We start from the raw sequence: 19,498 nt of genomic DNA, 5'->3' as shown, positions 1-19,498 counted from the left end.
ACTCATCTCTCTTTCCATCTATCTTGGAAAGAGAGTGAGTAATAGAGGAAAGGTGATTTTCCTTTCTTACATGGATAAGCAAATTTAGTGAAGTATGGCCTATCATCATCAAAGGTGCCAGGTTTTTTAATGTTGACCTGCTTACAGTAAGATTGCTTGCGCCCCTTCTCCCCCAAAACCCCAATGACATTGAAAAAAATACTGCATTGCAGTATTTGCCAGTGCATCGGAGTGTATCCAGTCAGCTGTCCCACAGAAAAACAAATGTACATTTTAATATGTCCAGGCATGTAAATTAGTTGTCTGGTGGCCACAGATTGCTGAAACAGACAAGCGGATTTGTCAAGATCTGTGCACCTCCACATACCTATATATAATATTCTCTATCACTGTCCATTTCTTACCTGGGGTGTTTGCTGAAATTTTCTCAAAGTGCAAATTACCAAGGAACACGACAAACTCCCCTACCAGAATACGAGAAGTACTAATAACTTATTTCATACACAATCTAGAACCACTGTCCAGCACAAGATAATATTCAAGTAGTAGGACTATTATGTGCAGAAAATAACCTTCATTTCATGAACATTTCCAGTAGTATTCTAACTAGGGAAGACTTGAGAATGTAATGTAACCTAGAGGACAATCCTTTAAAAAATTCCTAAGTAAAGACTAAAAATATGCAAGATTTTTGCAACAACTAGATTTTCTCCAATGGGAATCAAATATTTAACAGGACCAAGTCTAGATGGTCAAGACTATTTCACACCCATTCAAATGGCATTTTCAAACAAACACTTTGCAGTTCATTTTTAACCTTCCTTTGTCAATAACAACTGTGGTTTTCTTCATCTGAGAAAGCTCAGAAAGGTAAAATTAATAAAGATAAGGAAAGCAAAGGAGGTTATCAAGCCAGTCAACTGTGGAGGAGCATATCTGTTTCTAACATGGAAACCTGATTAGTAAGGTGCATAGTAATCGAAAGAATTGTAAACTGGTAGCTGGTCTTTCTCTTCCATCAACATCCGAATGTAAAATCCCCTTTTTTTTTTAGCAAGACTACAATTTCACATAAATGACCATGTTGAAAAGACAGCTACATATTCTCCAATTTTTGTTTAAAAATAAAAGGTTTTATGTTCTATGGTTTTAGTCTTACTATTATATATCTGGCAATCTTACATGAAATTTCACTCATTTAATAGCTATTTTCCTACTTCAGGGTCTACTATGTGATCTTTCATGTGAAAGAAGAGAAGACTGACACTATCTACATGTGGGCTGTGTTCATCAAAATAATCTTAAAACAAAGAAAAGAGAAAAGAACAGTGGCAGAAACACGTGCCAGGAAACGTACATAAAAATACCAAATTGAACAAAAATGTAACTGTGTTAACTGCTGCCAACTCTCAAAAAATGCAGCTATGTATGATCAAAGGAATTCTAATTTATTCTAATAACCAAATTCAGCAGCTTTAGAATGTATCATCAATGTTTTGGGTACAGAATCAAAATTTTAATCTCTCTCATACATATATTCTTGTATATACTATATTTATATGCATGCACTCACAGACACAGACACACACAACACATATTTATGATTTTTCTTCCCCTACAACGAAAAGCTGTGCCGTTTTCAGAGGGTCATTCAATTACTTCTCTACAGAACAGACTGCAGCAGAAGCATTATTTAAGAGAGCAAATTAAAAGGGTGATTTAATTTCTCATATATTCTTTTTAAACTTCCTAATATGAATATTATCATTTGAATCAAATGTTCTAAGTAATCACACATGGAAGAAAGGAATAAACTAAAAATCTGAAATTTTTAAAGACAGAAGGGTGTGTTCTTTGCCCGTGGCACGCATCTCTTGTGCCTCCTGATGTGTCACAGATGAACGCTTTCTGGGCAACCACATTATTTTTTATACCTTTTACGCTACCTTCTATCACCTACAAGTCTACTATGCTTTTTAAACACTTCCGGCACCCACAACCTTGTTTAAAGATGCACTTCTGCTATTCCACATTACTGTGTGCCCTATATCATGAGAGATCATAACTAGCAAAATATAGAGCTTTTCTTTAAAACCTAAAGCCAACATAGCTTGAAATTGAAAGTGGATATTGTTATAGCAGGCAGAGGTGAGGCTAGTGAAGAAGAGTACACCTTCATTATTTCAGGAAATTTCTGCTTAGCGCATAAACTGCAGGATATGATGAACTCCCTTGAACTGATTATTCTGCCATAGAACCATCTGACTACGTAAAAATACCAATACCACTTAACACAAAATCACTGCTTAAGGTAAATTCATTCTACCTACTGTTCTCACAGGGACATTTGCTGGAAAATTCTAAGAAATGATTTGCAGAAGCTATCAGCTGTGGGAGTTCACTATTATACCTCTGTCAACTTCATTCAATATAATTTACATTTTTCTAAAACACTGCCTCACAGGATTCCTCACAGGATTCCTCACTATTTTTTGCACGTACAATTTCACAGCAGGAAGAGGGGAAAAAAAAGATAACCTTCTTTTGCAAAGAAGAAAGAACAGATGCTTAAAAATAGATTTCTAGAAATCACTGTAAGCTGGAGACAGAAATGTAATTAACGCCTATTTAAAAAGAATAATTAAAGTTGTGACTGCCACAAAGAACAGCAAAGATAATCGAGGTAGCCCCTGTTTTTTTGTTTTTTTTTTAAAACACTGTTTGCAGTATTCCCACATGATTGCCACCTGCTCCCCCACTCAGCTTCCCCTATGCTCGTTTCCCCGGCAACCTTTCATTGGCTTTTCCTCCCAGCTATCGCTTTCAGTTCGGCTGCTCAGTCTAATCTTATTTGTTTTACACCCATCAAAACAAGCAGCTAGACAAAAGACAATCCTATAAGAATGTGAAAAGACCGTGGCTTTGTATCCCAGTTATAATAAATATCCAAAGTGAAAGTCTGCAGAATGTTTAATTGAAACAAAACTAGCAAGTGATTTGAATTTTGAAGATTTCCCCCCCACTGAATAGCAGCGCTCTGTAAAATTCAAAGTCTGTAAGAGTTGTATTTGATCATGCCATTTTGCACAATCTGTAAGGAAAACATAAAGGAGGAAAGAGTCGACTATTTCTTATTCCTCTGCTAGAAGAATACTCTAAAAATAGAAATACTATTTTTACATAAATGGATTGCTTTGACTTCTTTCAATATTTAAAAGAAGAAAAAAACCCTCCAAAACACCATTCTGTTTCACGATAGTATTAGCTCGTAAACAAACAAAACACTTCATTTTTACATGCTGTTATTAGATCTGGATTTAATTTAACACTCATGTAACACAAATGACGATGAAAAGGCATGAGCTGCTGCCTGATCTGATGGTCATACAGCACAATGACACCGTGACTGTCAGTCGAGACCATCCTTGCTTGACTGAAATGTCATGTTCAATGGAATCAGCGTGCAGGGCCATCACACTTCGATACATTAAAAAATAGATAGATAGATCCTAAAAAATAAACAACGACTTGTAATTTTATTTATGACTCTCAATCTGCTATCCTGAACAAAAGAAATTCATGAGGCACATATAAGCTGTATGAAAGCTATAAACAGTCTCTCAGCATGCACTTACCATTTTCAAGCCATTCCACTCCATCTGTGATCACAAAGATGGACCCTTGCAGCCCCTCTCAGTGTCAAAAGCAAAAAGAACGTTATGTAAAAGCTGACATTCCTTCTTACAGTACTGCTGCCCAACGATGCAACAAAATCGACATATACTAGGCGCTGCAACACATACAAGCCTCCTCCTCTTTTTATGAGGTCATGACAGGAAACTCTTTGAAATACAATATGCAGCATTTACTGAAGCTCATATAAATCACTCTCAAAAATTACCATACCTGCTGCGCAGTCCACCAAAACAAAATTACCAGTCTTGAGGCTTTTTTCCAAGGATTCTGCTCTGCATTTGTATTTCCAACATGTGAATGTGGAAATTAATTACCTCCCCACCCAGAACAACCCCCTCTTTTTCAGCATTTCTGTTAGCCACACACAGTCTCACGTTAAAAATCAGCTCTTTCTTTTCTGAGAGAAATCACAATGACCTTAAAAATGACAAAGTACATCCTTTATGAAAGGATATGCAGGCATTAAATAGGAGAGAGAGAGAAAAGGGGAGAGAGAGACGGAGATACATAATGTAGAAAGAAACCAGTCATAGCAACTAAACTCATGTGAAAACAGACGGATAAAGATGCAGATTTGGGGAAATCTATGTTATATATCTATCTATTTATATAGAACTACTATAAACAGATTTTAAATCTACTAATACCTACCATAACCATTCTTAATGGCAAATATTGGGTCTTGAAAAGCTTCAACTCTTCAAAAGATTTGCTATGGTTTCAGGGATTGAATAATTTTTTTGTAAAAAAAAAATCCACAAAGCACAGTGCAGACGTTTTGTGCAGCAAAAGAATAATAATCATAAAAAGCGCACTGTGTTGAAGCCCCCGATTCTAGGATGAAGATAAGAACAACTGAACAGAGCCTTACTGAAATTGGCTAGCAGCTTCTCCTTTTTACATCCATTTACGGGACCATCTGTCAGCTGAAGCCAGGATCCGATTGGCTAGGGAAACTAAAGGAGGCGTTGCAACATCAGATGCTATTGAAATTAGCTACTCCCAGATTGACAATGTTAATGATTTGGTGACCTCTACAACAACAGAGACCAGATTTCTGAACTGCTGCTTGTGTCTAGTAATTAAGGCCCAGTTGAAAAAACACCACATATAAATGTATTTTATCTCTCCCTACCCCAGAAGTACAGTAACAGTTACAAGCCATATCTACAGTTTATATACCTCCATCATGGAGGTGCCATACCTCAGCCATGCTTCAATGACTGCAACCTCTTACCTCTTGCATGCGTGGCTTTGAGGTCTGGAGTATTTTAACCACCTTATCTTTCCCGACAGTTGCTTTCCGGAGAAATGCATATTTAATGATCTGCCTCTAGGCTTAAAGATATGACAAAAGCACTTTAATGTGCATTTTAACTGCATTTATTCTCAGGTACTATTGATTTTAATAATCAAATATTTTTTTTTCCTTTTGCAGTAAGAAACTTTCAAATTTATACATAGTTTTAAAGGCAGGTTTGATATTACTTGCACTTGATTATATGTCTAAAATATAGTATTTACTTACCAGCACATTTTACCAGAATAAAAGTAGTATTTTATATTATCCAGGTATCTCACTTCATTGCTCGCTTGCTTTACAAGAAAGTGATAAATAAACCTGGGTATTTAAATGAAATTATTTTTCAACTGTAATAAGCAACATGCTTTAACTTTGTAATAAACACACTTACTTATCTTTTACTTGCTTCCACAGACAAAGCCCCAAACCATCAATTATAAACAGCAATCTTTCACAAAGTTTCCACTACGGCAACTTTATTGAAAATTCTCTTAATTAGGAAAGATTTATATACCCATCTTCTTCAAAAGAGAAATATTTTAGGGGTTTGTTGATTTTATACATGGTAGCCGAGATAACACCACATAGCATCCTGTTTTCACATCTAACCTGAGATTAACGTTTATCTAATCTAAAACTGCCAATTTTTAATCTATGTAATATTGATATTTAAATTGTTTAGTTTTATCTTTGATGTGTACAGTAAAAAGAAAATATTTTTTTAAAATGTCCAAAATAATTATTAATATTTCTATTTTGGAACAGATAGAAAGGTAAAAGCTGCGGAGAACGCTAGCATGGGCCATGATATATGCTCATTTAGCTCTTCACTGCATAAAATAAAAAATGGTTTTATGAAACACCACAAACCTGCCCCACCCCAATATATAATTAACATTTTGGGAAAAGTTTCTTTAAAGTACAAATATTAACTCAAAACTGTTAATCTCGTAAAGGGTACTCTGTACGTTTTAAAATTTCTTTAAAGCATCCATATGCACAAAAAACCCCAGTCACAGACTAAAAACCCCAGTCACAGACTAAACAAATAGAACAATGTAGGAAATATATTAATCTTTTAAATAAAGTAGATACAAATGGATCATAGAAGCAGAAAACACACATTAGAAAAAATATTTAAAATAAATGAACCCTTCCTACCCATGGAGTGAACACCGAATTCAATTAACATCTATTATGGATAGTTTAAATGGCTGCAGAGGATTTCTCTTATCACACAATAGTTTTAAAAACATTTGAAGCTTAGCAAAAACTAGCAAAGATTACACTGGGTTGTCGGATAGGTTTCCTAAATCAATCTATGCAACTCAAACTGAAATACTAGAGTGAATTCACTAGCATCAAAACACTGCATAACTAGTACATCATATATGTTCTGGTCCCAAAATACACTGAATATTAAAGTTTCATTTGTAATGCAGATTTTTTACTTAAGGTCTCTTCAGGGGTTAACAAAATTAAACAAGGGATGGAGAAATTTTTTTGTCAGCCTTTTCAACCTCAGCACACTTTGTTAGCTATAAATTAATGTTATGCATATCAAAAGATTCAGCCATTTTTCTGAAACAATCTCACATTGCAGTCCTAAACAATTAGCTGTTTTGCAAAACTAAAATTTCATGTACTTTGTACACTGATCACTTTAAAAAACAAAGCAAAACAAAAACCACAAACCCACACACCAAATCTTTCACAGGAATACTAAAACAAATGCACAAATGTCCTCAGAGGCCTCTCTCTAAAGACAAAGGCAGAATCCTATTGTTGAAAAAGTCAACCTTATTATCGTGTTTCCAATAGTACCATTCATCTTTCAGGGTAAGTGGCTGACCACTGCATCAGAGTTGTGACACATTTGTAAAGCATCAAATTCTCAATGTAGTCTCTCAGAATCAGCCAGTAAACCTCTGAGAAAAGCCTTATTTTTATGCGAGCCTCCATCCTCACAAAAAGAAACTTGTCTTAAACACCTAATCCAATATCAAAATGAAATCACAAGGCTGTTTGTCCCATCCCCCCCCACCCTTCTCTCCTTACCATAAATGAGCAGTTTCTTGACTCATTAATGACAGTTTCCCTTAAAAGAAGTGATCTCATATCACTGAGCCCCTCTACACCGTGCATACATCCCAAAGGTTGCGGGTATCTCAGCATCAGTAGCCGCCAGCAAGCTCTCTCATACAGAGCCCAGATGGACTATACCAGAAGCCAATTCAGCGTTAATAACTACCTACTCTGTGCAGTTTAGAAGCCTTACGTGGCATAATGTCCTAGGCAACAGCAGCCGACTGAAACCGCAAATAAAGACAACTCAAATGTCCAAAAGCATCAAAAGGAAAAAAAATGAGTGAAGAATGATTTTTTAATCTCTTACTTTCATAAGAATAAACTGAATCCTTCATAAACATATTCAAAAAGGTGGGAAAAAAACAGATGCTGCCCAGAAAAGTGTCAAAATATTACCTCATTATTTAACAAAGCAGCATTAAGCGTCCTGCTGATTTCAAACATCTTGCCACAGATACAAAGATTTTGGTTTAGAGAGAAACAGAAAAGAATCTTGGGCAAGCCCTCTAATCTGCAAAGGGTTTCTCAATTTTCTTGCTGCGCCAACAGTATAGTTCAAATACGTTTATTTCCTAGAGTTGGCACGATTAAAACACTCTAGTCAGTGATGCTGAATTTTCTCCTTATCTCTCACACAGTACAGCTCCTGTTATATGCAACTGCTCTCTTTGCAGGATCAGCCTGCACCAACATGGCTGTGGTGTTAACGAATCCTGGTGAAGTACACAGTTCACTCTATAACCACCAGGTGGCGCAGTGTGGCAAGAGATTCAAATAACCCCACCATGCTTAAGATTTTTTCTTTGAACAGTCTTTAGTCCTGGTGGTATTTAGAAGCCAAAAAGTTGGCCCATATTTTGCATTTCTTGCTCAATTCATTCTGCTCCATTAAGACAAAGAAACAAGCCAAATGAACAGTTCATTAGCAAATTTCATTTAAAAAAAAAATCCTTTAAAGGAACCTAAAACACATTACAGCACAAACCTTTCATGTGGCAATAATTGAACTATGAAAAAATACGCCAATCAAGCAGACAGGATGAAATGTATTTATAAGGGAACACCACCAGCTGAAAATGGTCCTTGACAGAAGACAGCAAAAACATTAGTACAGGAGAATAACTGGTTCAAAGTACACGAACACAACATTCATTTATAGTAAACATGGGGGGGGGGGCATGAGGGAAGTTGGAGAATAGACAGACTACAACTTCCCCAGGTAAAATACCAGATTACCTAACCTAATATTGTGATGATAAACAAAACTAAACCAAGAGTCAGAAAACGCATGATAAACTATCAGAGCACAAGTCCAGACAAAAGTACCAGTATCTTTTTCAACAGCAATTTAAGAAGACTTACAAATGCTTACTACATTTTCCTCATCACTATATTTCTATAAACTTAGGAATTTTCCTTTGTTTTACTTTAGATCTGTTACAACAAGGAATGTTTCTACTGTCATACAAAGTTATGAATTCACTCAATACTCTACAGCAGTGCCCAAAGGCCTCAATCAGATGTAGGGCCCACTGTGTTAGATGCTGTATAAACACGTAACAGAATCATTGGACTGGAAGGGAATTCAAAGAGGTATTCTAGTCAGTCCCCTGTATTGAAGGGAGAACTAAGTATATCCAGACCATCCCCGACAGGTGTTCGTCTAACCTGCTCTTAAAAATCTCCAATGATGGAGATTCCACACAGACCCCTAGGTAATTTATTCCAGTCCTTAACAACACTGACATTTAGGAAGTTTTTCCTAAATGTCCAATCTAAACCACCCTTGCTGCTACTACAGACCATTGCTTCTCCTAGCCTCAGAGGTTAACAAGAACAATTCACCTTCTTCCCCCTTGTAACAAAATGTTATGTACTTGAAAACTGTTATGTCCCCCCCCACATCTTCTCTTCTCCAGACTAAACAAACCCAATTTTTCCATCTTCTCTCATAGGTCATGTTTTCTAGACCTTCAATTATTTTTGTTGATCTTCTCTGGACTTTCTACAAATTGCACACATCTTCCCCAAAATGCAGCACCCAGAAATGGACAAAAAACTCCAGTTGAGGCCTAATCAGTGCATAGTACAGTGGAAGAATTACTTCTTACGTCTTGCTTACAATACTCCTGATAATACATCCCAGAACGATGTTTGCTTTTTTGAAACAGTATCACACTGTTGACTCATATTTGGTTTATGATCCACTCTGAGCCCCAGATCACTTTCTGCAGTACTCCTGCCTGTGCAGTCATTTCCCATTTTGAATGAGTACAACAGATTGTTCCTTCCCAAGTGGAGTACTCCACAGTTGTCCTTACTGAATGTCATCCTATTTACTTCAGACCATTTCTCTAGTTTGATCAGATCATTTCGAATTTTAATCTTATCTTCCAAAGCACTTGCAACCCCTCCCAGCTGTGTACTGTCAACAAACTTTAAGTGTATTCTGTATGCCATTATCTAAATCACTGATAAAGATATTGAAGAGAATTGGGCCTAGAACTGATCCATGAGGGACCCCACTCAATACGCCCTTCCAGCTTGACTGTGAACCACTAATAACTACTCCCTGGGAACCGTTTTCCAACCAGTTATGAACCTTATCATAGCAAAGACAGTCCCTGTCCTGAAGAGCTTACAATTCACATTTTAAAATTAAAAGCACAAATTGGTGATGTGGGGAAGAATGAAAAACAAAAAGAAATCACACAAGAGTGTTATTTATTATGGGCCAGAACTGAATCCCACTGAAATCCCATTGCAACTGGCTTCAGTGGGAGCAGGACCTAATAAGGTTATTTACTGAAAGTAAAGGTCATGTTATTTTCCAAATGTTCTATTTTATTAAAATGTGATAAACCATATGAACACGTGATTTTGACTTGTCAAATACATAATATTACCTACATTACTATATTTCTTCATACGCGGATGTCTCTATGAATACTTTTCACTGGGTTAAGTTGTGTGTGTGTACGTGTGTGTACACACACACAATATTCTGTTTTGCCTGTTATATAATAGTAAGTGATGCAGCTATGATTTAACCTTCTTGAATGTATTAATTTTCCATTCCACTTTCTATATGGGGAAGATAGGTTATTTCTACCCATTTCTGGATTTATGAAACGAGCTTATTTTCTCACTCACTGTATATCTTGAATATTAATTAAAAATGTCACTTCTTTTCTAACACTTTAACGTAATCATTTAGTAAATAAAATGATCTTGGCTTTCTCATCTTGGAGATAATATATTTAAGGGCTTAAGGAATGTTATTTTTCACTTGCAGATAACTTCAGTATTTTGATTACCAGCCATTCCTCTGATTTAAACAGAAATATTTTATAAATGTATTTTAAAAAAAACAAAACAAAGAACAAAAAAGGACCTGAAGCACATTTTTAAGGACCTTTCCTCCTACTACCCTGAGGCAAATTCAACAATCAATAAGAAACCATTGACATGCCACCATCTGCCAAGCTGCAGAGAAATGTGGCTAGAACAGACCCCTTATAGAACAGCAGTAGTCTCATTTTCAGTCTATTAGGAAAGCACCAGAGCTTTCATGTGCAAGGACACAAAACTCCAACCCAGACTCTTTTCACACCAGTTTCAGAGTACATTGCTGCAGAACTCTAACATTTATGCTGCGTGAATTTTGAAGCTAATCATCAAAGCGGGGTGGGGGGGGGGAATCAGTAACAGTCTATTCTAGTGCAGTGTAAAAAATAAAGAATTTGGTGAATTCTATCCTAATATGATTATAGCAAGCCACTTAAATACTGCTATCTGTGAACTACAACCTGGCATTTTCAATTGACTCTTCTTTTTCCACTCTTCTACAGAGGACTAGGTAGGCAAGCTTAGAAGTATATGAAACAAAGATTTATTTGGGATCTAAGGATATTAATTTGTTTCTCGGGGGTGGAGGGAAGGTGGAGCAGAGAGAGGAGGTTAAACCACACTGTGATTCAACACCAAACAATGGACTTGGAAAAAGAGATACACAATGCAAGCACTAAGGTTTGCCCTATGCTGTCATTGGAGAATCTGTGTGGAAATGCAGAATCTCTGGGAAAGATCTCACATGTCAGCACTATATCCCCACCAACTTCACACCAAGAATTTAACTTGAAGAAAAGTGTTCAAGGGTCTGATCCTGGAAAGATTCTGAGCACTCACAACTCTGCAGATTGTGGAGTGCTCAGCAGAGCTCAGCGTCAGATCCAAGATGAGCCAGAGACAACTCAAATGGATACATGCACTGACTCATGAAGAACACGTATCATAGATGACAAAATTTTAACAACATCTGCACTACAGGATCAGGACAGGTACCCCATTCTCTTCCAAATATAAAAAGACAAAATAAACATGTTCAAAGGGGATGGAAACTTCTTATATATACATGCACACTTGCTCAGCGGCGACAGGTCTGCGTATTTTAAAAGTCATCTGCAAAGTTTTAAGAAAGCTTGAAAAAACTGAGTATGCACATGACAAATGGTGAAAGCGATCAAATTGAGTATAAAACCAAGAGCCTAAATGTCAATGGTATCTAACCCAAAATTTGATTCCAAAAAAAGTCAGTCTGCATTAAGAACACAACACTGGAGAGCTTGTGGGGAAGGGGGAAATGGATTTTTTTAGACATGTCTAAAAAGGACACTTACATATAACAGAACCATGAATAGCTAGAGGTTTAGTGCAACATCCAAAAGCTTTAAAAAAAATTGTGAATTTGGAGAGAAAAGAATAGTCAGGCAACAATTACAAAACAACAAATAGGCTGAGTAAAAAAGCAAGCAACACATACAACAGTGAGATTTTTTTAAATTACGGTTAATTAAACCATTAATGTACAGTATAGAGCTATAAGATAGTGTAATTTAACCAATGAATGGTTTAAATAAATAATTGATCGCCTTCTGGAAACTAAGTAGAGATCTAGGTGATCAAAAACAATGCACTAGGTAGGCAATGCTAAAATGGTTTTCAGGTAAACTGTTCTATAAGGTTAGGGAATTCACATGCATTTAAGGAGGCTGAGAAATTTAGGACTGGTCTATGTATAACTACACCACGTATTAAAATGAGGAGTTTCTGGAATCATCTAAAACAGGGTACATTGTAGAATTCTTGGCTTAGAGCAGAAGAAGCAGTAGGCAAAAGAAAGTAAGATTGTATTGCGAGTTTTGTTTATCTGCACACTCTGCTATGTAAGAAGCCATTATTGCCTCTCATTGTACCCCAGCTGTGGACCCTACAAAACAGCTGAGCAAACTCTGATAGTGATGGAACGTTATATCAGGTGCATGGTGATTTCTTTTAGCGTGGGAGAGAGAGAGAGAGAAAGAGAAAAAGATCCTAGGACTCCCGCTGGAAATCCAGTTGCTTTGCTGTGGATACAGAGCTACCTGATTCAGAAAGTTCTGAATGTAAGGATATTCAACCAAACACCACCCACCATCCGATATAAATACAACACTAACATAAGCATTTGGACAAACAAAACCGAAGAGATTCACTTACGGTTCCCACAGAAACCACAACTCAGCTTCTTTGCACGTATGTATCATTTAGCGTTACTGTACTGGGTGCTCATTTTATTCAAGAGATGTATGTAATTCAGACCCTTTACAGCTGCTTCAGGTACGAGGGTGCAATTTTTGAATGTCTGTGTATGTGCAAGTCCCCCAGTGGGTAGTTATGTTTAAGTGCTAGTGGAAGATTGGAGCACACGAGATTTTCAGGAGACTGATGGGCACATCCAGACCATGTTCATGACAAAATGGAGATAATGCAGAGAGGTGGGACAGGCGGAGTGGTCTCAGGGATAAGTGTCAAAAACCAACTTTCAGAAATGCAAGATGGGCATCCAGACTTAGATGCACACATGCTTGTGACGAAGAGGGTATTCGGCCACGAAAGCTTATGCTCCAATACGTCTGTTAGTCTATAAGGTGCCACAGGACTCTGTCACTTTTTACTTGATACTAAACAACATGCTTGTAGTGAAGCAGGCATGCATCATCCAGAGATACCGGTAGAATTACCGGTAGAAGACACCAGTAAAAGTACTCCTCAAATCACCCCTTCTTTGGATACTGTGTATACTGCTTGGTTGCAAGAAGCAGTAGCACAACCCTCCCCACGCCTCAGCTCCCTAAACACATACATCTGAACAAGAGACAGGGAGAGAAGAAGTATTCACGAGGGATAATGTTGCAGGAAAGAGAGAGACGTGGATTTAGGGGCCAGAGACAGGAACAAAACAGAGAAGATGCTGGGGAGGGTGCAGCAAACAGGACTCAGGGAGAGGAAGGTGAGAAATAAGCAGTGATGCTGAGCTCATATATTAGGAGAAGACTAAGGAAGTGCAAATGGCAGAAAAGGACACACCTTTACCCTTCACATAAGGTCTACCAGCCATACAAGTGCTTCCTGAAAATATCAGAGGTGCAAGCATTGCAGAGGTACAGGCTGAAAAGGTGATGGTCCTCCATCTCTGCACTGAATGATTGGAGAGCATGATCAAGCTCAGCTATTTCCTCCCAGTACCAATTAAGATCAGCATGGTCCTTGGTACTCCATCTATGGACTCATCTAAGCAGACTATTTAGGACACCACTGGTATCAGCCATTCTGCAGCATCCTTACATCTGTAGTACTTCCTTGTAATACTGCTCAGCAAGATCAGTAACCAATCAGTGTCCCCATGGACAAGCAAACACAGGAACAGGCCATGCAGATCTATGCTGTTGTGGCCCCAGCGGATAGCACCGACATCCATGACGCTGCCCAGACAGCACCGTGCCATCTGCAAAAAAAGGAAAATCAACATACTCCAAGACCATTGTCACCAAGGTCAATTTCACTGCTGTGAAGTCCTAGTCTCCCAGACCCTGTCAACTCTCGTCTTCCTTGGTAAAAATGACCGCCAGAGTACTTTGAGGAATGAGATCCAGGGAGGCTGGCTACTTGGCAAACCTCTCCCTCTCATGCATCCTGTTCAATGTCCTAATAAATCACTAGGGTTAAACCCTTAACAGGGGCTTCCCCTCTGCTCCCATTACTTTTATACTCCAACCCTAAACGAGAACTACAGCGCTCTCTTAAAAAAAGTCACTCTAACTTTCACAAATGGAACTTTGCCTACGCAGTCTTCTCAGCTAATTTTCAACCAATCTAGGAACTCAAACAAAATTTTGAAATCTCTATTTTCCCGCAAGTGCACAGAAAACTAAGGATATCATCTGCCAATTTAGATGCCTACATGTATCCATCTAAGTATGTCTTATTTTTAGAGATGAAGATAATGGAGGATGTACATATTCAACAAGGGCTGCATGTGATAAGCATCTCTGGAGAAAAAATAAATCACACCACTTATTTGGGTACCTAACCCATGGCCTTTGAAAGTGCTGATGCAAGCAGGAAAGATTTATGGATAGTCTAAATTTCCTGTGTGACTTTAGGCACGTCACTTAACCTACCCTGTGCTCAGTTCACCATTTGTAAAAAGCGGGTGCATTCATTTAATATATTAATGATTGCAATGGGCTCAGATACTACGGTGATGTGGGCAAAGTGCCTAACTATATAGACTGCCTATATGCAGCAGAGTATGTCAGAAAAGGGGTCTTTGAAAACATGGGTCCATACCCATAATCCTGATCATCAGTGTATAGTAAATAATAATGCTAACTCAGGCCATGTCTACACTACAAATTAAAATTGACCTAAATTACATCAGCACAGAGCCACTGCACTTTTTAAATTATTGGTGTGTGCGTGCACACTTGGCTCCCTGTATCGGCAGTGTGCATCTTTACCAGGTGCACTTGTATCAATGCAGAATGCAGTGCACTGTGGGGAGGTATCCCACTGCGCACTCGTCGCCTTCCAGTGCAGGGTCTTCCGGGAAGTTCTTGAAATGCCTGATGGGGTTGAAAAGAGTTGTGCAGGGGTGACTGGGAGTATGAGGTCAACTTCCCATAATACTTTGTTCTCCATCACATCATTTAATCCAGAGCCCATAATATTTCCTGCCTTCTTTTTGAAGTCCCACAAACCCTTCCATCACTCCACACTGTCTGCCAGCTAACAGAGGCATAGAGCTTGCACAGCTCTTCACTATTTTCATGAGTGCTGAAAGCAACAGGTACCTGACCCTGCAGTATTTGTAGACCTGCTAGAGGAGCGGTGGAGAACATGCCGATTTTTTGGAGGCTGAACTGCTGTGAGACACAGAAAGAAACAATTCAAGGTTGTGGGTGGACTCCACAGAGCACTTGGAAATGGCTGCGCACCAGTTCTGGGCCCAAGAAACAAGCACTGACTTGTAGGAGTGCATTGCAGTGCAGGTTTGGGATGACTAGCAGTGGCTGCAGAACTTACGGATGCACAAGGCTCACCACAGCCCGTCAGCGCAGGGACACCAAATTTAGAGCTCCACTGAAAGTTGAGAAGTGAGTCGTGATTACACCGTGGAAACTTGCACTGCCGGACTGCTACTAATCTGTCAGGAATCATTATGGAGTCAGGAAATCCACCTCAAGGGCCACTGTCTATGAGAGCTGCTGGATCACCAGGGATGCCTTACCAACATCAGTGTGGGCTGGTCAGGGAAGGTGCATGACACGTGCATTTTTACGAACATAAGATTGCTCAAAAAGATGCAAGGAAGGTCTTTCTTTCCTGACCAGCAGATTATCATTGGGAATATTGAATTGCCAACAGTGATCCTAGACAAATGCAGCCAACCCCTTCCCAGGGCTCATGAAGCTGTACACCAGTCATCTTGACAGCACAAAGGAGTACTTCAACTATAGACTCAGTAGGTGCAGAATGACAGCAGAATGAGCCTTTGGTCATTTGGTTACTGAACATAAGAAGGGCCATACTGGGTCAGACCAAAGATCCATCTTGCCCAGTAATCTGTCTTCCAACAGTGGCCAGTGCCAGGTGTTCCAGAGGGAATGAACAGAACAGGTAATCATCAAGTGATTCATCTCATCATCCATTCCCAGCTTCTAGCTAACAGAGGCTAGGGACACCATCCCTGCGCATACTGGCTAATAGCCACTGATGGACCTATCCTCCATGAACTTATCGAGTTCTTTCTTGAACCCTGTAATAGTCTTGGCCTTCACAACATCCTCTGGCAAAGAATTCCACAGGTTGAGTGTGCACTGTGTGAAAAAAAACTTTCTTGTGTTTGTTTTAAATCTGCTGCCTATTCATTTCATTTGATGACCCCTAGTTCTTGTGATCTGAGGAGGAGTAAATAACACTGGCATTGTTTGTTTACAAGAGTGGATCTCAGTGAGCAGAATAGCTCAATGGTTATAGCTGCCTGCTATGTCCTGCATGGTATCTGTGAAGCAACGTGGCAAAAGTTTCCCTGGGATGAAAAGTTTCCCCCAGCTGCGAAGGCAGAGCGGCTGTCTGCTGAATTTGAACATCCAGACAGAAGGGCTTTTAGAAGAGCTCAACGTGGAGCTATATGGCTCAGGGAGGCTTTGAAAAATCATTTTAATAGCTAGTCAGAGCAGTGTGCATTGTTGTAATATGCTCTATATGGTCTCTCTCTTTTGTGGCCTGGAATGAATCTTGTAGTGATGGCTGTGTATGTAGGAATCTAACATAAATGCACCTATTAACATTGTTTGCGAATGGTGTTATGGGTTCTGTGACACTGTGAAGTAACAGGAAATTGATTGCTGTCAGACCAGTTCATCACCAGCCAGCATAAGTTGTGAACTAATAAAGATAAATTATGTTCCAAAAATATAATTTTATTCCATAACATGAACCAGGCAAATAAAAAAAAATTAGAACTTAATAAATTAACCGAACAGAACTTATGAAGGGGAAAGAACAGTTATTTCCATTTCAGGTACATGTACACCAACCGTGTCTTTCACAGATCAGCATACGTGAAGCTGTTATTTTCAGTAACGTACCCTCGGAGGAGTGATAAGGGTAGTGTACTAACCCCTGATGCCATGTTGAATGTTGTCCGGGGGGTGGGGAGGAGGGGAGGTATAAGAAGACCATGATATAGAGCTTTCTATATTCTGCAGGAGGTGGCGAACACAGGTGTGTTGAACCTACAGGTCCACCAGAGTTTGCAGCATCTGTTTGCTGTCTGAGAAGCACAAGCATCTCCTGATGCATGCCTCTCTCCTTTTCTTTTCTCCTCTCTACTCTAACCTTGTCCATGTTGTCTGCTAGGGTGATTCTCCAAGCCCTGTGCTTGTTCCCAGATGCTGCAATGGCTTGCAGGACCTCCTGGAACATGTCATCCTGAGCCTTCTTTCTTCTCCTTATCTGGCTCAGGCATTCCATAAGTGTGAAGGGGGAAGATTCTGAAGGCCGCAATGCAGCAGCTGCAGATACAGCACACAGAGCTACCATTGCCAGTGTATTCATGATGGAAATCAAAACTTAAGATACAGAACTCACACTCCTTGCTCTCCAGAAGTTGTAAGCACTACAGTCTTGGGACTGATAGAGCATAGTGCCGGTCATAGCACCAGCCATGGTGAGTATGGCCCTCGGGGGCAGGGTGGTAGGGCGAGCTGGGGAAATGAGAGAACAGCTCGCTGGCATGACTGTAGGTGTATATGCCAATGGAACAGATTAGGGCACCATTTTCCACACAGGCAGTAGTGATTTTAGCTGATCTCTCACTTGTGGCAGAGAACACACAGCTGCTGCTGCCACCCCGATGTCACCCGGACCTGTATGCTGCTAGCCAATGGTGCCTGCTGAAGTAATGGTTAAGTGACATGGGAAAGGGTCCTACTGTGGCAGAAGAAATAAGGCAGCCCTTCCCAGAAACCTTCGGCAGAAGATAGCACACCACCTCCATGGAAGTTTCATCAAGAACTCTACAGAAGATTAATGGGACATCTTGGTGCATATAAACAAACTGCTCCATGTAGCCCCCACTACCTAACACTAGGGGGGGAATGGAACGCAGATAGCAACTCTGCCTCTGGTTTGTTTTACTAGCTCTTCTTGCATAATTAAAAAATGAGCAAATCAAAAGATGAGTCCTGCTACTTTGGGTGTGCATTCCCTGTAATTTCAAAGTAAACAACACACTTACCAGAAGTTCCTTTCCCATGCTTCTGGCTCACCCATGCTCAATTGTCAGGACTGGCTGAACTGCAGCGGAGTAAAAAACAGGTCCTGGCTTGCTGCACAGCTGGATCCCCCAGTCACCTGACCCCCATACTCCTCCTCCTCATCTATCTCTTCCTCCCCATTGTTCACGGCAGAGGCCTGTGACTCGGGCTCCTCAGAAGTATCCACAGTGCTCTCTCAGAGGAAAGGGTAAGGTCTCTGTCCAAGATGGCACGTAGCTCTTTGTAAAAGTGCCAGGCCTGTGGCTCTGCGTCAGATCAATTGTTGGCCTTCCTGGCCTTCAGGTATGCCTTACATAGCTCCTTGGCTTTCACGCGGCACTGCAGCTAGTCCCTGCTGTAGCCCTTCTCCTGTATCCTCTGAGCAATCTGCTCAGAGATGTCCGGCCATAGAAATGTGGGATCAGAGCTGCAACTCACAGCCTCTTTTCCCCACAAACCCAGGAAAGCCAATATCTCCTATCTATTCCAGGCAGGAGAGTGTCTGGAGTGCATAGCTGGCATGGTCAGCTGGGAAGCTACACTTAACAATGGAGAGCTATCATATGCACTCATCAAGCCAGGCAACCAGGAAAAGGAATTTCAAAAATTGGCAGGGCTTTAAAACTGAGGGGCAGCTTCCTGCCTACCTGACCTGCCCTGCGTCAAACTGTGTCGTGTAGACCAGGCCTCGGTCATATTGTTTGTCCTATATGTCTGGTATGCGTGTAATACATTTTATTAAAGCACGTATTCAAAAGGAAACGCAGGAAAACAAGATGTAACTGATATAACTAGCCAAGTTTAATATTGCAATGAGACATAAATTCTTCCCCTTCCTAACCTTTTAACCTTAGTATTACATGTAATATACATTTTTATACTTTCATTTCCATGGGTTTTGTTTTTTTTTAATCTAGAGCTACTGAAGCTTGGATTCACCAGCAGACGTCGTAAATTCCACAGTTTGCCCTTCCAGGATTTATAAGCAGAATGAACTCTGCCAGTAGAGAAAGCCAAAAACTTTCTATATAGATGTTAATATACTGTAGCAAGTACTGCTGTTTCTACTGTTGGCAAAGTACCTACAGTGCACAAAATGAGAAAGTGTTCACAGGTATATCACTGAATTGTTTTATAGATTGATAGACTCTAGGACTGGAAGGGACCTCAAGAGGTCATCGAGTCCAGTTCCCTGCCCTCATGGCAGGACCAAATACTGTCTAGACCATTCCTGATAGACATTTATCTAACCTACTCTTAAATATCT

General features: G+C 39.6%; 1 protein-coding gene across 6 annotated transcripts in view; it reads right to left on the bottom strand.

Moving 5' to 3' along the window:
* Positions 1–19,498, bottom strand: part of ELAVL4 (ELAV like RNA binding protein 4) — a 103,674-nt gene that overhangs the window by 68,985 nt on the left and 15,191 nt on the right. The window contains exon 1 of one of the 6 annotated variants that reach the window (XM_032765423.2): positions 7,484–7,537. The exons of 1 other annotated variant lie outside the window; for it this stretch is intronic. In XM_032765423.2, the coding sequence (XP_032621314.1) occupies positions 7,484–7,531 (48 nt within the window). In that variant the 5' untranslated portion in view covers positions 7,532–7,537. Of the gene's footprint in view, positions 1–3,635; positions 3,801–4,347; positions 4,557–7,057; positions 7,175–7,483; positions 7,538–19,498 lie in introns of those variants that run through there. 4 more of the 6 variants (XM_032765421.2, XM_032765425.2, XM_032765427.2 and 1 more) reach the window with 4 other exon arrangements.

This window comes from Chelonoidis abingdonii, chromosome 7 (assembly GCF_003597395.2).
Source record: "Chelonoidis abingdonii isolate Lonesome George chromosome 7, CheloAbing_2.0, whole genome shotgun sequence".
Classification (NCBI taxonomy): Eukaryota; Metazoa; Chordata; order Testudines; family Testudinidae; genus Chelonoidis; species Chelonoidis abingdonii.
This window is presented reverse-complemented; position numbering and strand designations above follow the sequence as displayed.